Here is a 19,580-nt window from a genome sequence, read left to right as displayed (position 1 = left end):
CATTTCTTGTTTCCGTACTTTCTAAACTAATACTAATACCCTTCGGGGCCTTGAGGGTAAATAAATAAATAAACTGCATGTGTTTCTTTTCTGGTCTTAAATAGTGAACAAAAACTGCTTTCATAAATAATTGAAACGGTTCGCGCCGCTTAAATTTTGTATTTCGACTAAAAAAAAGCTAGCCAGTATAGTAAGTATAGTATAAAGACGTCACATTTTGCGCGCTTTCGGCACCGCAGGTCGTCCGCGTAGGTGGAGGAGGTTTCCGCGTTGTCCGGTTAAAATCGGACGCACTAATATTTAGTTACTCTCTCCGTGCCCGCTGGCTTGCCCGAACCCCAAGAGACGTGGAAACCGCAAAAAACGTAGACGCTTAAATATGATTGCAGGGCTCCTTTAAAAGTAGATTCTATTCTGTTAATTCTAGACGCCCTTTCCACAAATTCTCTAGAAGTCATGTGATATATGTATTTCAGCATTTCTTTCTTCTTATTACTGATTTTGATATTTAGCTAGTTATTCGGTCACAACAATGTTACACTATTCCTCTTTTATATATTTTTCCTTAAGAATAGACCTTCACTCTTAGCGGGCACGGTGGGAACGTTATTGTTTTTGAATGGACACTGCCACCTATACGCTTTCAGTGATTGGGAAGAGGTCCTCTCGTAGACATCGCTTCTGTCGCTCGTGGTGGTGGCGCGAGGGGTTCAAGTTAACAAGGTACATCATCATCATCACGCGTAGTCTGCCTAGGTTTGAAAGTGTTTTCAACTGGGGTCACGTGGTTGCGTTTTCAGATGAGCAGCGATGAGGGGAAGGAAGCGTTGATCGTCTCAAAGCGTCTCAGCCTTTCCGCCCGCATTCCTTGCCACGCGACAATACAAGCATGCGCACTTGCAAACGCTTTCTAAGGTATCATTTTCTCTCTTTTAAATCTGCTCTCTCTAAATACGCGCTGTGCAGACTTTTGCCCGTTACTTCAAAAATGTAATGGATGTCAATCACAAATTACGGGGCCTCAAACCTAGTGGCTTACCGCTACCGATCACTTTCGCTGAAAAGTTATAGATGACTTAACTCTTTACGTTACAAGCTAGTTTCATTTTACTAAGAAAACAATAGAAACAATATTGATGTTTCCAAAATGTTCTGCAACACAACATTCCTTTCCTCATACACCCGGATTATGGTAGTCCTTGTCATAATGTAATATTGCATTTAAGAGAAGAAATGTAGGTTCACTCCGTTCACCTGATCCCTGAAATTTCGTAGACAAAGCTAGCGGTGCGCATGCTCAGTAGCAGCGTCTACCTCCGCTAGGAACCGATCTGCGAAAGCTCCCTTTTGAAATGGGCCTTTCAAGCGTGAGCGCAACGACTCAAAGCTGCGGCCTCGTGGCTCTAGCTTTGACGCATTGTCAGCTTATGCATGAAAGTCAGTAAGTTGCATGCAGTTCTGAAAATGCGCGGGCGCAAGCGCTCCGGAACGTTTATATATCAAATAGTGCCAGAATTTCCCCATGGTCAATGCTTTTCTGAATGCGGGTGGCACGTCCCTAGCGTACCTCCCGCGTATTCGGCATCAGCCTATCTATTTCAAAGTCCAAACGACCCGGTTTTAGTGGCGCGCCTGGCGGCAAAGCGTTGCACTTGCAACAAAGCGTTGCACTTGCAACGACGGCGGCGTCTCATTGTTTTCCGACCCTTTGCCAGACACTGAAAGTATAGAGGAGGCACTGGAATGGGTTACGTATAGCAGTTCAATAAGTCTTACGTGACTTGGGCATAAAGGTCGGCAACAAAATAGGGTGCATCGTTAATTTTAATTACCAGCTTAAAAAAAAACATTTGTAGGAGACGGAAATGTATAAACTAGGTGACGATAGGGTACATTTTCTTACTTTTTAGGAGCTATGTCACGTCTCGGAAAACAAAAAGCATTAAAAAAAGCCAAACCTTTACAAGTTGAAATATTCAATTAAGCCAAGGTACCTTCACATAAATTAACTATAACAAGAACAATTTAAACGCAGTTGTGCTGATGGGCCATGAGCATCGCTTACATTCATTAATATGACAGTCGTGATCATCATTTATATAATTTACATTGATGTAAATAAACCCGAGAATAAAATTTAAAAGCCAATCGAAACATTTGAAGCTCCTAACTTTCTCGTTTTCAATTTTTTTTTTTTCAATTTTAGGTTTTCCTTACGAAAATATCAGATTAGTTTACATTATGGTAACCACAACCGTTTTAGCTAACGTAGCGGATATCACACGAAGTAATGCGTTTAGACAGCGGGAGCTGCATGAACGCATGACGATGACGGTCGATTGACATTGCGCCGATCTTGCGTCATAAGCTGATCTGATATTGAAATGACGTTGCGTTGATTTAGTGTCGATATGTTGGGGATGAATCATTTATATTCAGATCGCGATGTGTTTTCCCGACTAAATTTAGCTGGGAAACTGAATAGGTGCATAGGTCTCGTGTTGTAAATTTGTTCGCTAAATTTAGCGGGGAGCCTGAATTTGTCTGTAGGCCCCGTGACGTGAGGCGACGTAACATCAATTTGTTTCCGCAAGATTTAGTGGGGAAACTTAATTGGGGTAGAGGTAACGTGACGTCAATTTTTTCCTCTAAGGTTAGCGGAAAACCTGAATTCGTAGGTGCCGTGACGTCAGGTCACATGAAATTAATTTTCCCGCCAAATTTAGCGGGGAAACTGTTCATTTTCGTTTACATCACGCAGTCGCGAAACCGAAGGACGGGCCACTAAGAGCTTCCGCTGTAATATTTGGATAGATAATGAAAAAAAAGAAATACAGACATAAAAATAACAAAAAAAAAAAACTCTTCGCGTGTCTGTCTGCGTTCTTTTTGTTTATTGTCCCTGTCTTCATAGAACGTTCGGCAACCCGCGTGTCTAAATCGTTTTAATAGCAAGCTCTGGCTGTAACTTCTGAATCGTTTCATACTATCTCAACGACTTCCTTATTCCTACAAATACATCATGTTTTGAACACACCTTTTTTGAATCACAGATTCTACCATCAGGAGCAGTGATATTAATATGCTTCAGGGAACTCTTAAAAATATTTTCAGGAAGACAGCATGACAAATGACAATCGCTCGATAAACTTGAGGCACCATTTGGATTCTGAAAAAGAAATGTTTCGAAGTCATTTACTATCACAAATACCATTGAACTAAATGGGGAAAATAAAACTAGGACGATTCTTTTAGTGCCGAAAAAGATCCCGAGACAAGTGTTAATAAATGTGTAAAAAGCTCAAATTTGCTATTAGGATTGGGCAGCAAAACTAATATTTCAACATGTTTTGCCCAACCTATTCTTTCTAGTATATTCTCAAAAAACCTTTCTAATGCAGTTTATAATTTGGACTTATACTCAAGACATCAAATTTCATTGGCCGACATTCCAAAATATGCAATCCATATAGTAATCCGCCTATTCTGTCCCTAAATTTACAAATTTCAAACATGTTTCCTGCTAAATATCCGTGCAGTCCATTGGTTTGAAATTTTCATATACCCAAACACACACGCGTAAATACCGCAGTTCGCAGCTCCAGAAGAAAGCAAATTGGTTTTCGTTATTATTATGCAGTTTGCAGTAGTTCTAATATTATTTGCTTGTGGAAGAAAAAAAAACAAAAACAATGTTATTCGCGTCTGAAACGTTGCGTCTTGATAAATACACAAATATATTATCTTAAGCGCGAATACAAATGTAACTTAAATAACTATATACGCCTCGAGGGATGCCAAAATAAGACGCATGGGGTAAAAATGAGTGTAATGTAAAATATATACCTTAAATAAATGATCATCAAGAGAATTGAAACTTGGACTAAATGGTAACTCTTCATTGTAATGACAACGTAAATTAGACAAGGCCGAAGATAAACAAGATTTTTAGCTATTCCTTGAATGTTAAGCAGATTGAACAAAAACACACCAAAAAAGGGGTGTAGCCCTTACACCCCTTACACATATACGACAGCCCTAAACTTCAGTTTGACTTGCAGCGCACCGACGTTCATTCGACGCTACCAACTTTCACGAGCGGCTTGATAGCCGAGTTGTACAGCTTATTAAAATAGCTTAAGTAAATGTAACAGACTGTAAATAAGTAATCGGGGTTTTCTTGGCCTTACTGCAGAACCCCAGTGCTTTTTTTTTCTGAACTTTTTGATGAGTACTGTAGCTGTTTAATATCTTACATGGGACCGTCATCAAGCCTCTCGTAAAAGTTTTGGCCGTCAGTTTCAGGTCAGTGCCATGTACGATTAACTGAACGTTTGGGGAGTCGTATATGTTTCAAGAGGTGTAAGGGCTACAACCCTTTTTTAGAGTGTAGTTTAAAATTTAAAAGTATTGGAAGAGTGGGACAAGACAGTGGCGTCACGGTGCGGCTTCTAGTAGAAGCGTTCGGAATAAACAATAATCAGTGCGCAGTCAGCACTAATTTGTTTTATAGAAGACCCAGAAAATGAGAGCAGATTCGCTCCATGCGCGAGTGAAAACAACAGCGATCACCTCAATTCCAGTCGTTCTACTCGGCCCTCGCCAGCCAACAAGGAGCAATCTGATAAAAAAAGAAAAGGATCGAAAATTGCTTCTTATGTAAAATTGTATCACTTAGTAGCACTGATGAATGTTGTACCGTAGCGATTTCCGGACCGTCGCACACACAAACGTTTTGAAGACGATCGAACCTGAGCTCCGAGAAACTCCTGCGGGTCGAATGATCGGAAGACACGTATACAAAGCAACGTTGGACATGGATACGTTTTCGAAAGACAAAGCCTGTCAAAGTGTCAAACCTTTACTGGTTTGGAGCGGCCGCGGGAAGGCGCAGACGGAGCCAAGGCGCTGCAGGGGCATTAGAAGAAGTCCGAAGGGGCACCGCTTTACTAGACGACGTAATGCGGACGCTGTCGTAGCTATAGCCAGAGTCTTTTAACACGCTACTGGTCATGAAGCTTTTCCGGAACGCTATGAGCGAGGTTGGTACGCTTCCACGCATGGCGCTAGCGTTGGAGCAAAGAGCCACACATCTTTCCGACACCGCCGGACGTCTGGCAACCAGAAAGTGGGATCAGAATTTTGAACCTACCTTAAATGAACCACCTATGGACCCCGGTGACGCGTTTTGGTACTGACAGCGTTCCTCGTAAATCTAAGCGTCCGCAGCTACTTATGCTTAGTCAAGTGATGAAACTATTCTTTATGCTGAATTAATATGCTGAATTAATATCACTTTCAATTCTTTTCTTTTGCTTTAAAATGAATACTGAGTACTACTTTCACCGTCAAAATTCGGTACCGCGAGTAGCGCCGTGATATAGAGGCACTGCAAACTCGTACTCTTGCTCTTTTTCGCTCGCAAGACGTTTCGTTCAAAAACAATACAAAAAATGAGACGTTTACAACACCCTGTAACGCCGAATTAGAGCGCAGCTCTTGAGGAGGAGGAGGGAAGGGTACTGAGGGGAGAGTATACCCCTCCTTCTCACTTCTCCATCCTCCCGGCTACTCTTCCTCCCCTCCTTCTTCCCCCCCCCTCCTCTCCTCCTCCTCATTCCTCCTCCGCAGGTTCCCAGATACCGCAGAAAACTTCGCTCTATTGAAAGGCGGTTCCACGGTCACCTCATAGATGGAGCCAGCGTGCTAGTGTGCCTAAAGCCCCTTGATAAAGGCGTTTTTTACAAGTACCGCCAACCATTGTTGTGGAAATGCGCGAGACACGTGCCACGAGCGGGTGCTCCGCCGCCATTCGCTTCCTAGGGCCGCTCATTTCAGTGCTGCGCCGCCATTTGCTTCCAAGGGCCGCTCGAGACATGGGCCTCGTGCACTCGCGCGTTTGACGCTACTTGCAAGACAAACAGAAACATATCGAGGGGCTTTAAGTGTGCCTTCTCGTTATAAAAGATCACAAGAGCTATTAAGGACTTTGTGTACCTTTATACAGCCTAGAATTTGGACTGCCTCAACGGGCAATGAGTCTCCCACCTGTATGTGAGTAATTTTGCCAGTGCAGTACAACCGCTAGCCTGGGATCTTTAACGTGCACCACGCAGTAGTGATACACGACCGCATGCCGGTACGATGCTCATCCAGATCGAAACGGGCAGGGATTGGACCCGAGATCCTGGGTTCTGCAGCGCGAGCTTTCGTCCCGCGTGCTCCGAGCTGGCGTTGTCTAGACCACTCGGCCACCGATCCCCCCCGTTTGGCAAGTCTCGTCAAATGCGCCAGCGCACGAGGCCCGTTTCTAGAGGCCCTTGGAAGCGAATGGCAGCGGAGCACCCGCTCGTGGGGCGTGTCTGGCGCGTTTCCACAACAATGGTTGTTGGCGGTACTTGTAAGCGTAAATTTTATCACGATACTTTATGTTACGGTATTTCAAAAGTAGCGCAAGGTGCGTCGATGCACGAGGCACGTGTGACATGCCACCATTGGGAAGAACGTGGCGGCACAGCGCAGCACAGATCTAGATTTTAGACGCCATGTTCTTTTCAGAAGTGCCGCGCGGCACGTACCTCGAGCATTTGCACAACAATGAATGGCGCCACTTCTCCCTGGATAGACAGGCTTTATTCTCAGGAGGATAGGAGCGCCCTCTTTATGTGCCGAATAATCCCAATTTTTTGTCTGCATGCAGTACGCGCGTAGCACTGCACTAACTTAAGATTAGATATATGGTGTCAGTGTAAAAACTTCATTTGATAATAATCGGTATATTACCTTATTAAGAGATTCATTCATATTTATATATTTGTGTAATAATAATAACATAGCTTTATCTCGCTCAGTCCCATTTAACTTCTTTTGACGCTAAGCAATCCTGCAGAACAGTTGGTTGAAAAATAATAGGACAATCTATACTTAATTAGTTCCTCCTTACCTTTTTCTTTAAAACTTTTTTACAAACACAAGGTTTGACTCAGCAAAAAAAAAATATCTAGAACTAATAAATACAATTATGTCCCTTTTGTTTCCACTAGAAACTGGGAAAAAGGTAAAAATGTAATAAAATTTATATTATATATTGAGACTAGACCATGTGATTTATTTTGTTACAGACCAAACTAGATTACACAACTCTTAATATGAACAGATTTTTAAAAGGCCACCCATCATCAAAAATGCATGTTTCAAACATGTCTTAAGTACGTAAGTGAGGAATTTGAAAGACTCACACTGGGGCATTCCACGGATCCTAGGTACGATACACCGCACGGGGTCCATTCGTGATACTTCTCGAAAAACTGTTGCGGACTTGTAACATTGCTTGAGCTCTTATCCTCTGGAGGTTCTTGGAGGCAGTCATAATTTTCCGAGCTGCGCACAAAAATGTTAACTTAAACATAATTTATTATAGACCTGCTTACACATGTTTCGTCCTTTATTGCTGACGCTTTACAGCTGCAGCGGGAGCTAAGGCCGTCCGCTCCCGGTAACAGTACGTCGAACGTATTTCAAGCACGTTGCGTCCCTGACGCTCCTCTTACACCATTTGGAAGCTGAATAACCTTATTGATTTGTGCTACATCAATCTGCCCGCAAAAAGGCGTGAATGATAATCAGGGGTACAAAGCGAGACATAGTTTTGCAAATAACAAAATAAAGAGCGCGATCCTGCCACTTTGAGGAACAAGAGTACGTCCACAAGAACCGCACATACGCACGTTTTTTTTTTTTTTTTTGTGCTTTACTGCGGAGGAACAAACGAATATTATACTTTTTTGTTGTTGTACATTAATAAAAACGGGCTCCGAAGACTGTGGCTGATCTACCAGTGCTGCTACAACTGAACCATTGTAAGCTGCCTGCAGGCACGCGCTCGTAACTGTACATACGTAATGCTAGAACGATTATGTTATATGTATTATGTCATTAAAACCTGGATCGAGGTATTTTTCTCTTCGCAGTAAACCTTGTTTGCTTTCAGAGAGTTTTGATTACATAGTGCTGAGATATTTTTTTTTCCGCTGGAATTTATCTATCGGGAATAAGAAACCGATAATGGCTAGAGGTAGCTTTTAGTGGCGTATTCGTTGGTACGTCGCTGTTTGCAATCGCTCGTCGTTAGGAAAGCATAGTACTCGCTAATCTTTTATACTGTGAAGCGATCTGTAACCGGAACCAAACTCCTGCGTGCTATTAGATCGTTGGAAGCAACTTTAATATGGCGGCACCAACACTTAAGAGTGTTTCCTGCTGTCCTCTCAAACTTTCAAACACAGAGTCTCAGGGTTGCCAATATTTTTTTTTTCTTCAAAAAAGTCAATTGGCGAATCTAGGGAAATCGACGCCGCGTAGCGGCAACGCCGAGAAGCTCAAGAGAGGAGGTCGTTTCGATTCTGTCGTCTGCTACCGCTGCTTGGTTCTCGTATGCAGCATAGAAACAAACATCGTCTCCAGTAACTATTTTTATGCTTCCGCCGTGTCGTTCCTAAGCACTGACTAGAAGAAGGTTTCTAGGGTTGAAAAATCACTTTGCATTTCTATGTAACAGCGAGTTTACCCTGCAGTGCAAGAGATGTAGGGTGGTCCGCGTGCTGAACGACGAAAGCGACCTCCTTCCGTCCGCCGTTTGACCAGCACGCCCCTTATAGTTCGCTGGAGTCGCGAATAGTTGGTCACCGGTTAAGAGCCCAAAAGAAATTTTGCCTCGCTCGCGAGATTTCTGCCTTTGGTAACACTTTGTCGCGTGCTCAGCCAGAGCCCGACGAAAGGCAACGAGCGCGAACTGCAGGCGCAGCAACTACTGAATTGGTTCCTGACCTGTCAACAACTATAGACCAACACACTGTTTACAAACAAGTCAGCATTTGCCCATACTAGGTGTGGGCACTAGACGTGCGTAGAAATCAGATTAGTTTGAAGTGAAGCGTCTGCTCATGAGCCATGCTGACAACAGCGCAACCGCAGTAGCGCCGCGTTAAAGCCGCGTGTTGGTGTATAGAAAAATAGATCTTTCAGGGAAATCCCTTGAGGTCTTGCAACGAGGGGAATTCTGGAGCTATTCGGGTGTAGGCTCGGTTCCGGCTCGAAGGCTTTATATATCCTGGTTACGGCACGATTCGTTCTTTCTTATCATTAGGAGCTCATAACACACGCAAAAATAACGTGAAGGAGAAAAAAAAAGATAATTACACACTCTGTTTTTCCTTTTTTCTGCCTTCTCTGCGTTCTGAAATCACGAACTGTTAAACCAACGTCGAGTTCGTATTCGCCTCATGGATAATTTAACGGCCGTATGTCTGAACGTCACAATGCGTTAAGAAGACGCTCTGGAAACCACATATTTCCGAAAAGGTCTGCTGCAAGCATGGCGCCCTTACTGGTGCACCATAAGAGCAAGCGCGTGCAGCTTGCGCGTGAACACAGCTTTGACAAAGTTCGAACACAGCTTCGAAGTTGCACGGCTTTGTCCACACGAACAGAAACATGGTGGCATCCATTGGTCTCGCTTACAATCGTCTTTAGGCTGTTTTCACGGGGCGTCAATCTACCATTTGGTTGTTAGATGTCAACGTGATGAAACTTATACCTTTGTGTGCGCTACAGCAACTCAAGGGTGTGATGTGACTCTTCGGAGTGCACGCCTTCTGCACGCGCCAGACTGCTCATAACAACAAAACGGTGGACGAAATGACGTCGCTAACACACCCTACACTCTAAGAAATGTGTGTGCCTCTACCTAACCGTAAAACACTCAAAGAGCCAATCTCTGCGATCCACAAAATCCGCTCAGTGAATGATGCGACGGAACACCCGTTTAGACCTAAAAATGAAGTCTGCGCTGTGGCATTACGTAATGCAAAGCGTCATGCTTGCATCGCATTATGCCAAAGCGCAGACTTAATTTTGAGGTCTAAACAGATGTTCCGCCGCATCATTCACTGAGCTGATTTCGTGGATCGCACAGATTGGCTATTTGAGCGCTTTGCAGGTAAGTAGACGCGCACGTATTTCTTAGAGTGCAGTGTCTGTCTTATTTCTATCATCCGACGACACTTCGCCATAATATGCTGTTCAAACTAAAATAGAAAAACAAGCTCTTGGAGTGCATCCTCAACGCAGTTCTTTATTTCAAAGCGCAGCTCTTAGGCGATCGTGTCCGTGTTTTGCGGCTTCGGCGTCGCCGTCGGCGTAACCAGAGGAGGAGGGGGGCAGGGTCCTGCGCGTCCCCTGCCCCTCCTCCTTATATAAATATTATTATAATAAATTTTTAATTTATACATATGTATATATATATATGTGTGTACATAATATAGAAATAATATATAGTTTATTTATTTAAACTATATATAGTCTATATATAGTTTATATTAAACGCAGGAATACTAGATCTGTATTTGTACATATAGATATTTCTTCGGCAAATTAATTAGCCCGGTATATCGCAAAATCAAATTTCTTCAAGAGTTGCGGTTTAATTTCGCATTACAGATATTTTTAAACACCTTTGAATTTGTTTTATGTCACAACTCACGCTGTTTGGTCATCGTTAATCATCGTAGCCGTACGGCATTCAAAAAAATGAAAATCTGTTTCATCTTGCATGAAATTCATGTCGCACTTTCTTCTTTCTATCGTTCCATTGTACATCGGACCAAGTCTGAAAAGGTTACGCACAAACAGTAGATCGGGTATCATGACTGATGCTATACTCAGTTTCAGTTAAGTACTGCACAGCCGGTGCTGCGATCCGGTTGAGCCATCAGGGAGCGCCGAAAAAAGCGTCCTCATAACGTTCGTCGCCTTTGTGCGTTCGCTATCACCGACTAAGTCAATCGCACACAGTTAATGCGCCGTGATTCTGTATTTTGTTTTATTTGCGTGATTGGTTTCGTTGGTAATATAGCAAAGGCACAGAGACGACGACCGCCGTGACGATACACTTTTGGCTGGCACCGCTTGACCTGATTGCCTTCACCGGACCGTGGCACCGGCTGCCTCTGCCTTAAAGGGCAACTCCGACGGATGTTTTCGAATTTGGAATTGCGACTGTTTTACGTTCAGTTAATGTCCGTGTATGGACCTTTTCCGAGAATCGTTCTGCGCACGCGCGAGCGCCCGATGCCAAGCGGCGGAAATCGGTGCGAAAAATCGAGGAAATTCGGAAGGAGGCTGTTGATCAGCGAGTAGAACACGTAATTGCAGCATATATATAATTAAGTTACACAAAAAAAGAAAGTGGACGAAAAAAAAAACACATCGTTTGCGTCGTGTTTTTCTTTCCCCTCTTTAAAGTCGCGTTAGGCACGCGCCGCAGCTCAGAGAGCGAAGAAACTGGTAGCGTAGCTCCCATTATCGATTGTTAGCGCACGTAGGTCACTTCCTCGATCTTTAGTTCGTGCAGCCACCGCCTGGTGGCGTCGGTATGTGGAAAAGGTCCATTACAAGGTATAATATTCTTTTTGTCTTCTCGCTATTATGTGCTGTTTGATAAATATCAAGGCTCAAAGTTTGGTTCTGAGCCTCTACGGCAAAACCTAAACTATCTGCTAGAGAGTGATGGCAACAATTATCGTCAGCTGTACGTGTGGCTCCGGCCCAAAGTCTAAATCCTGTCTCCCATTGGGTTCGGTGCAGGGGTAATGCCGACAAGGTTTGACCAGAGGAAAATTTGCGACTCCCTCGCCGGGAGGAAGAGGCAGGCGGGCGGTGATGTTTTTTAGTAGTTTTTGTCTTTTTAGACTTAGACTAGGTGGCGCAAGCTACCACCCGTTACAAGGGGTATAGCCATTAACATTCTTCCATCCAGCCGCGACGTGACGTCACGGGGGTGCTGCCGTAGGGTGTCCAAGAAGTCGGATGTGTGCCGACCGCCTCGAGCTCTTTACTGGAGGTGGGTGTGGCGTGGCACGATTCTGCAGCAGGAACGTAGGGTGACGCTGCTAGTCGCAGCGGGGCCAGGGGGCGGTCGGGCAGCGTTTAGCGAGTCTGGCTTGGGGCGTGTTGATGTGACTATTCCTTCTTAATTTGCGTTGTGTGTGAAGCGGTATAATATTCTGTGACTGGCTAGCTGCGCAGAAGAGACGAGTGACTCACAGCGATGTGAAATACTGTAAAGAAAAAGACAGATTGGTGAAGTTTTGTGCCGGGAAGCACCAAAAACTCTCCTTGTTCGGACGCCGAGCGCGCCTTTCTGTTCGCGGATTGGGATTGTTTGATTCCAAGAAAAAAAAAAAAACTTCTGCATTACAGGATTATAGTTTCCTTCTGGAGGAGAAACACGAAGCTGGTGCAGAGAAAAGAATAAAGCATCAGAAGGATGTGTGAATTGTGTGACATGACATATAACACAAATTTCTCCAAGTTGGATTGCTCGTCAATAAAGGCAGCACTTAAAGTAGCTCCATTAACTTGTCATTCTTGGCGGTTTTTTTTTTTTGTTTCATATTGTGCATGCTTACAGATAAAATTAATTCAGACATTTCCTTGATTAAAAGCTTTTGTTGAGAATGAAAAAGTCACGAAAAGCTAAGTTTTATTAAACCCTGCTACACAAAAAGATGTATAAACACCAGAACAAAAAGGGCATTGCCACTAAATTAAAGAGAAAAGCATCGCATCATAGCACATTCAAAATTCGCTTTCTTAAAGCCGGCATGTAAGATGAGATAGACAACTATTCTTCTATATTAGCAAAATGAAAATAATAAAAGAAGCGACACTATGTAAGTAACTGACCGCTCCCAAAAGGCATTTACATTTTAAATATAAGCATCTGCCGCTCGCGTAAGTGACGCTTTTTTACAGGAGTGTGAGATTGGATAAACGAAGATTATGACCATTTTCGCGCCCAATAAACCGTCTCTGCTACGACCTCCAGGCCTCTCTGGCAGCCATCAGATGGCCGCTCTCTGCCCCACAGCGCCCTCACCGGCCAGCTCGCACATAGCGACACTCTCACGGCTGCCGGACGACACACCTCCACGTTCGAGTACACACTAACTGCGGTACGCGTCGCCCAGTGTTGCTTAACCAAAGGCTAACCTGCTTGCAACTTGCTAAAGAGCAGTTGGTCGCATCTTTAAAATCGGTTTTAGTGTATTACGCGGCTTCACTTTGACGTGATATTACGGCTGTGATCTGTTTTCGTGACACTAAAGAGGGTTCAGTCAATCATTTTGTAGTCGTTTTCGATCAGAGTTGCCCTTTAAAGGAAAACGAAAAATAGTTTCGTATATCGCAGTCGCAGCACTTATGTGTATAAAACTAATGAAAAAATATTCAGTGACGAGAATATCTACCCTTCTAGATACTTTTTGTAATCAGTAAAAGACCGCGTGAAACCTATTGTGCGTTCATATCTGTTCTGTTAAATTGCGTAGTACGTGATATCTGTAAAAAGCACGCATAAATAGTGAAGCTAATTAGAATTCAAGACTAATACTACGGAAAGGATGGATGCACCGCCAATGGATGCCTTGAACGAGGAAATATAACTAAAAAAACTTTGCCGCTACACTCTGAATACGTAAAGTCATTCATGTCTTCGATTCTTGTTTCCAAAATATTGCCTTGCTTTTTATGCTTATTTTCGTGCTATCTAAGTTACAACCGAAACTTGCGAACACGAAAGAACGCATCTAAATGACTTGATTTTTTATATTTAACGTAATGATCATTTCACAGAGAGTTGATAAAAAACCTGAGGTAGCCGTCTGTCTAAAATTTTCATAAATTGTAGACTTACATGTTTGCAATTTGCTTAGCTGCGGTGGTGACGCCGCTGAAGTTTCGTCCGTTATCTTTGCCCAAACCAACACTTACGGTACATATGCTGCCGTACTGAGATAGCCCTTCACAAAACATAAAATTTAGAATTAAGGAGGCAGCTATCAGAACAACAAGAGGCATAATGCAGTCGCAGCTCCAGCATGTTTCATGCGGTAGCCCCTCTCTGTATTTCGCTCCGGGGCCTCTAGAGGCACTTAAAACAAATTTATGTGAATAGCAACTGCTTGACACTACGAGAATATTGTTTCGCAGCAGGGTGGTCATTCAGTCCAATAATTCTGCTCTGACAGCTATACGAAAGCATCTTGCTAATCAATTATATGTGTCTTAAGAGTAATTAAGCTCAGTGGCAGATGTTGTTGTAAGCTTCACCACAAAGAAGCGGGATTATGAACAGATTCTTGCAGGTCAAGTAATGTTTTAAGTAATGAGTGGGAATTCATTGTCAATGACGGGATAAAAAGCTGGAAATCATGTCCCCAGAATATATATCTTTTTACAGAAATCAGATGTTGCGTCATTTAGTATCTACAACGTCAAAAATGACAAGGCACCACGACATGTTTTTGAAAAGAGGCAATGCTTTCTTACCTTCAACGGGTGGAAACATATTCTGAGCAGTGTTCGAACGTCCGTTCACAAGAAATGATTCCTCCTCACTGTTGGACTCATTGCCGCCAAACGATAGTGAGTTAGTATTAACTTTTGCTTTCGTCTTTTCCTCAGTAATGTTCCGCCTGTTGAAATTTTTCGATTTCACTTTTAACACTCCAGAAGTAATAATTCCTAATGCACTCTCTTCAAGTTTTAAACAAAGTATGTGGAAACATCGGGACTTTAAATTGCAAAGCAACCAAGGCAATCAGCGAAAACCCAAAGGTTCTTCGTGGTAGTAAACACCCAGGGAGCGAATGCTGGTCAGTTTGTGCACCGCAGGCAGCTATAGGATATCTCTTCTACAAAGGCGATTTGTAATCTTAATAAAACAAAATATGTACAATTTTATAACTGCATAATTAACCGAGACTGCGTTGACGACAGAAAAACGACAGGAAAAAGGAAAGATGTCTCAAAATTTGAGACATGTTTTCTTCTACCTGTCGTTTTTCTGTTGTCACCGCATTCTCGGGTAATTTTATTATTATGAGCTCACACCAGCTCACTTGTGCCCTCGCATTTTGTAGAAAATTTTTTAGTCCTCTTTGTTTAAGTTGATTTATTATTTTAACATAAATTACCCCTAACGCTACATTCAAGCTTTACACAAGGTAAGGATTGTACTTTAGGCTAGTAAATTATACATTCTAGAAATTCGGTTTCAATTTCTTCCCCAGAGAATGGCGTTAACAAACACCAGGGGAGCTGAAGATGTTCGGATGTTTAAGTATATATCTTTGAGAAAACAAAAAGCCTATTTTAAAAGCTATATCTTTTAATAAGCGATCACGATCTGCAATTTAGGCGGCCTTAATGTATGAACTATTTTCACACCATTCAGTTCTTCTCTATATAAGCCAGTGGCCGGATTCTGACAGCTTTATCTTACAACACAAAAATGCGCAAATATTGCTAGGAAAAAGTTACAAAATTCTTGGTATTTTCGAAGCAAAATGTTCGTAACTTTTGCGTGAGATAAGACAAAATCCTACTAAAGTGGGCCGATTCATCTTACGAAGTTTTCCGTGATTATGCGTCCAGAATGACTGCCTACGTCCCGTTCGTGCTTGAAGAAGAGCGGGACGCTAGAAGAAGCGTACGGCAGCAACGTGTGCTCAGCACACGTCGGAGACGCGTAACAATAGCTGATCATCCGTTTCAGCGAAACTACCGCTTGCCTAGGCCACCGTGCGAAGCCCTGCGATGTGCTGGCGTGTCGCTTTTATGCCAGCGGCAGTTTCCAGTCGGTGGTGGCTTGCGTCAGAAGCATGAGCCAGACGAGTGCCTCAATGGATAATCAACGGGGTGAACCGTGTTTAATGCGACCTCGCCGTAAACCGAATCAAATGCACTGTGACGCCTTAGCCGTGCTCATTTACGGGCTAGGCTGGCAAGGCATTTAACTTGTCCTCTCCTGCCACGACTGTCAGCCTGCGATCGCTGCCCTGCTTAATAGAAGATGCTCGCGGGACACCCGCCTCCCCCACTTCCAACACACACTCAAACATAACCACTTTCTTTTTAGAGCGCAGCTCTTAGGCTCCCGATTCCGGCTTGAGCGGCGTCACCGTCGCTGTCGGCGTAACCGTGAGGTCACGTGACTCCCCCTGAGGTCACCTAACCCCCCCCCCCGAGGTCACGTGACCATCTTAGAGGTCACGTGACTCCCTCTCAGGTCACGTAACCCGCCCCCTGAGGTCACGTGACCCGCTGAGGTCGCGTGACCCCCGTGACGTGACGTGGGTCACGGGGGAGGAGGACACAAGGGCAGGAGGTTGAAGGATGAGAAGAAGAGGAGGAGGAGGAAGAGGAGGGAGGAGGAGTAGCAGGCAGGATGACGGGGTGAGGAGGAGGGAGAAGGGGTATTCCCTCCCCTCAGTACGCTTCCATCCTCCTCCTCAAGAGCTGCGCTCTAATTCGGCATTACAGGGAGTTGTAAACGGCCTTCAGTTTTTTTAATGCCTTTAGTGCCCTGGTACATGCGCTGACCTTGGTGGAGTGTTTGAAGTACGCAAATTTCACAACGTCGCCACGGAATGGCGCCACTGCCCCACTGGCTGTTGAAACTGACTAGGAAACACCTGCAGGCGCCGAGAGAATGGCGGTGGGGTGCATATATCGAGAGGCTTGACGATAGGACACATGGCGACGGAAGCCGCACCGGATTGCCTGGTTATAGGGAGCTGCACCCTGACGTAACACGTAGCAACTGAAGATCAGTGGCTACGGCCCCTTTCGCCAATATCGGCGCCGCGGAGTGGAACAGCGGGTGTATCAATGAGGCGCGTGTAAACCCGCCCAGGCCTTCCCATTCACGCCGCTTCGCGGCGACAGTCTGCTGATGGCTCATTACAAAAGAATATTAACCCACCTTAGTCAACCCATACACGCCGCTTTGCAGCGCCCCACCTGCGGCCCAAGTACGCCCTAGCCCCGCTGTCCCACACTGCACCTCGGTTACTAGGTCTTATATTGCGTCTCCGCTCTCTATAACCAGCCAATCCTGTGCGTGCGCCGTTGCTAGGCGTCCTATCTCCTAGCCTCTCGAAATAAGCGGCCGGGGAACGGGTGCACACTTTGGATTCCCTCGGAAGCGTTTGCCGCCGACTTTGGAGACCTGTAAACGCACACCGGCAGAGGTCCGGTTCTTCAGCCTGCGACGCCGTTCTTGACGCACAGTCGTCTTGCCACGTCACCGGGCCGCAAGCACACGGTGTCGTCGCCCCTGTATGTGCAACATGTCTGCACACTAAAGAAATAGCTCTCGTTTTCCGCACATCGCGCGCACAACCTTAATGCACGCTAAGTGGCCTGATATGCTTGCACCAGAGAGAAGAGAGGTTTCGGGAATGTCTGCTCCTCGGACAAGGGCTTAGATGCTCGCTGCATTCACCATGCTTTGTTATATATAACCGCTGCGCGAAATTCTTTCGCATTTTTTCGAGGATAAACTTAGAGGCCGCAACGATTTCAGCCTATTTCCTTTTTAAGTGGACGCTTTGTGCATGTTTAGTCTAAACCCTGACATTGATTTTAGGTATGGCCCTTTTGTCCCCTCGTCGTCATTTTTCGGGGATGATGGCGGACGCTCTCGTCGCAGAGACACTTCTGTTGATTCGATCTGCTTTTTTGTCAGATGCAGATCTCAAGTAAATGCCGTAAGGATTACCTTCACATCATTTGGTATGTACATGTTATTCTTTGAGTAGGCCTTTTGTCTCAACGTGACATTAGTAGTAAAAACATTAACACAGGTCTAGATAGAGCCTCCCTTGGGAGATACGCGATTTGGGCCAAGCGTATGTTGGCGCTTTTGTGGTACGAAAGAAGTTGGATTCTTCCCGGATTCCTGGAACCACGAACGATGCCTAGGCGATTTTTTAGGCGTTCCAGTTTGCAAACTAGAATTGCGGCCCGTTCCCGTCATCATAATTAACAGTTTTCTTATGTTTTTTTTTGTTTTTTTTATGTTGTAGCATTTGCGTTTGTAGGAGTGGACTGAAACGGTCACCCCGGCCACAGTAAGGTGGGCAATTAGGTTTGGTTAAATCAGGGTAGTGGCGACGTCTCAATGCACAGGCAGAATGATCATAGAAGGACCACTGCCTGTGTTTGTTCTGGTTCTACCCCACGTGCTCCGGAATACCCCGAGACATGCCAAGCTCCCCCGTTGGATGTTTGTGTTGCCGAAGACACTGTCGCCATATCAACAACCCTCTCTCGCATTACCTTGCGGGACATCGGAAGTGTTATTTTTCCTGCGTTTTCATCCTCTTACTTACGAACGCGTTCAGGAACACCGATTTCAAAACTTCTTATCATGTGCGTAACTTACGAACTTCTTAGCAAAGATGTCTTAAGAACATATTCTTGGTGAATATGTTTGCTCCGTGCTTAATTTTTTATCATCATACAAATAATGTATTTATTTCTGTTCTCGGAAACAACCAATGGCTTTTGATGTGTCGAAATATAATAATTGTGTAAAACGTATATAGACAAAATAAACTCTTTCGTGACTTTGGACGGGTTAAGAAAACTGCATTTCTACTACTATTGCTTTTCCTCTGGTGGGTATTTTATGGTCATGTTTACAAAAATTAGTTATCCTTGCTGGCTGTATTGGAAAGTTGTGAATCACGCAACTTCGAAAATGAGACCGTAAGTAGGGTGCAGAAGGATGACGACATCAGACAATACCACTTAGAAGACAAGGACTGCGCACGACGTCATCGTTAGTGGAACTCCAACCCCCCCCCCCTCCCCCTTCCCCACCCCCAACAGCAAACGCGCTCTAGCGTGAGCTTTCAGCGTGAGGTATAATCGATGTATTGTTATAGCCCAGCAGAGAATTCCGGGATTTCCTAGAGGAGCTAGACATTCCCCACGTCACCTCCAGTCCGTACCACCCACGCTCCAACGGCATGACAGGAAGCAAAGGAGCTGCTTAAGAAATGTTCCCTCAAAGTTTCCGACCTTGATTTAGCTCTAATGCAATGGCGAAACATCCATCGGGATGACATTCTTAAATCCCTTTCGCAGAAATTGATGGGTTGGCAGACACCCGTGCTCACGAGCCACCTGGAGCCAAAGACTGTGCCGACCAAGGACGTCCACAGCCGACTACAAGAGATCCGCCAACGGCGAAGAAGGGACTACAACCACGGCGCTAGGGACCAGCCGACGTTGCCGCGAGGACAACAGGTCACGATCTACGAACAAGACAAATGAACATGGGCTCCTGCTATCGTCCTGAGACAAGCTAACACGCCTCGCTCGATGATCCTGCAGACCGAAGACGGCCGCGAAGTCCGCGCACCCGAGAGCACCTCCGGGAGGTAGCGGCCCCGCACGACGCGGAACCTCTGAAGCCCCTGGCCCCGCACGACGCAGCCCCTGCCATAGCTGGTGCGCCTGGAACCTCGGAAGCCTCCGACGCTGAGGACGTCGAACAGCCTCCAGAACGTTGGAGAAGTTCAAGAGTACTTCAAGAACCTCGTCGGTACCCTCTTCCCGAGAGACATTCGGATGGAGGGGAGAGGTAGCGTGGCTCAGGTCTGAGTCATCGTGACATCCAGAACCAAGCTGGTGCACGTGACGAGACACGTCACGCCTCGGCTCTATAA

At 44.9% G+C, this 19,580-nt stretch overlaps 1 protein-coding gene across 1 annotated transcript in view; it reads right to left on the bottom strand.

Annotated features, from left to right (window-relative positions):
• The window catches only part of LOC115320664, a 31,706-nt gene that overhangs the window by 1,222 nt on the left and 10,904 nt on the right, over positions 1–19,580 (bottom strand). Inside the window, exons 5-9 of the mRNA XM_042293711.1 lie at positions 14,389–14,534; positions 13,754–13,859; positions 10,541–10,666; positions 7,239–7,380; positions 3,038–3,169 (exon numbers count right to left, since the gene is read on the bottom strand). Coding sequence (XP_042149645.1) covers positions 3,038–3,169; positions 7,239–7,380; positions 10,541–10,666; positions 13,754–13,859; positions 14,389–14,534 — 652 coding nt within the window. The remainder of the gene's footprint in view (positions 1–3,037; positions 3,170–7,238; positions 7,381–10,540; positions 10,667–13,753; positions 13,860–14,388; positions 14,535–19,580) is intronic.

The sequence above is a fragment of the Ixodes scapularis genome, unplaced genomic scaffold (genome assembly GCF_016920785.2).
Source record: "Ixodes scapularis isolate PalLabHiFi unplaced genomic scaffold, ASM1692078v2 PGA_scaffold4__175_contigs__length_147842914, whole genome shotgun sequence".
In the NCBI taxonomy this organism is placed as follows: Eukaryota; Metazoa; Arthropoda; class Arachnida; order Ixodida; family Ixodidae; genus Ixodes; species Ixodes scapularis.
This window is presented reverse-complemented; position numbering and strand designations above follow the sequence as displayed.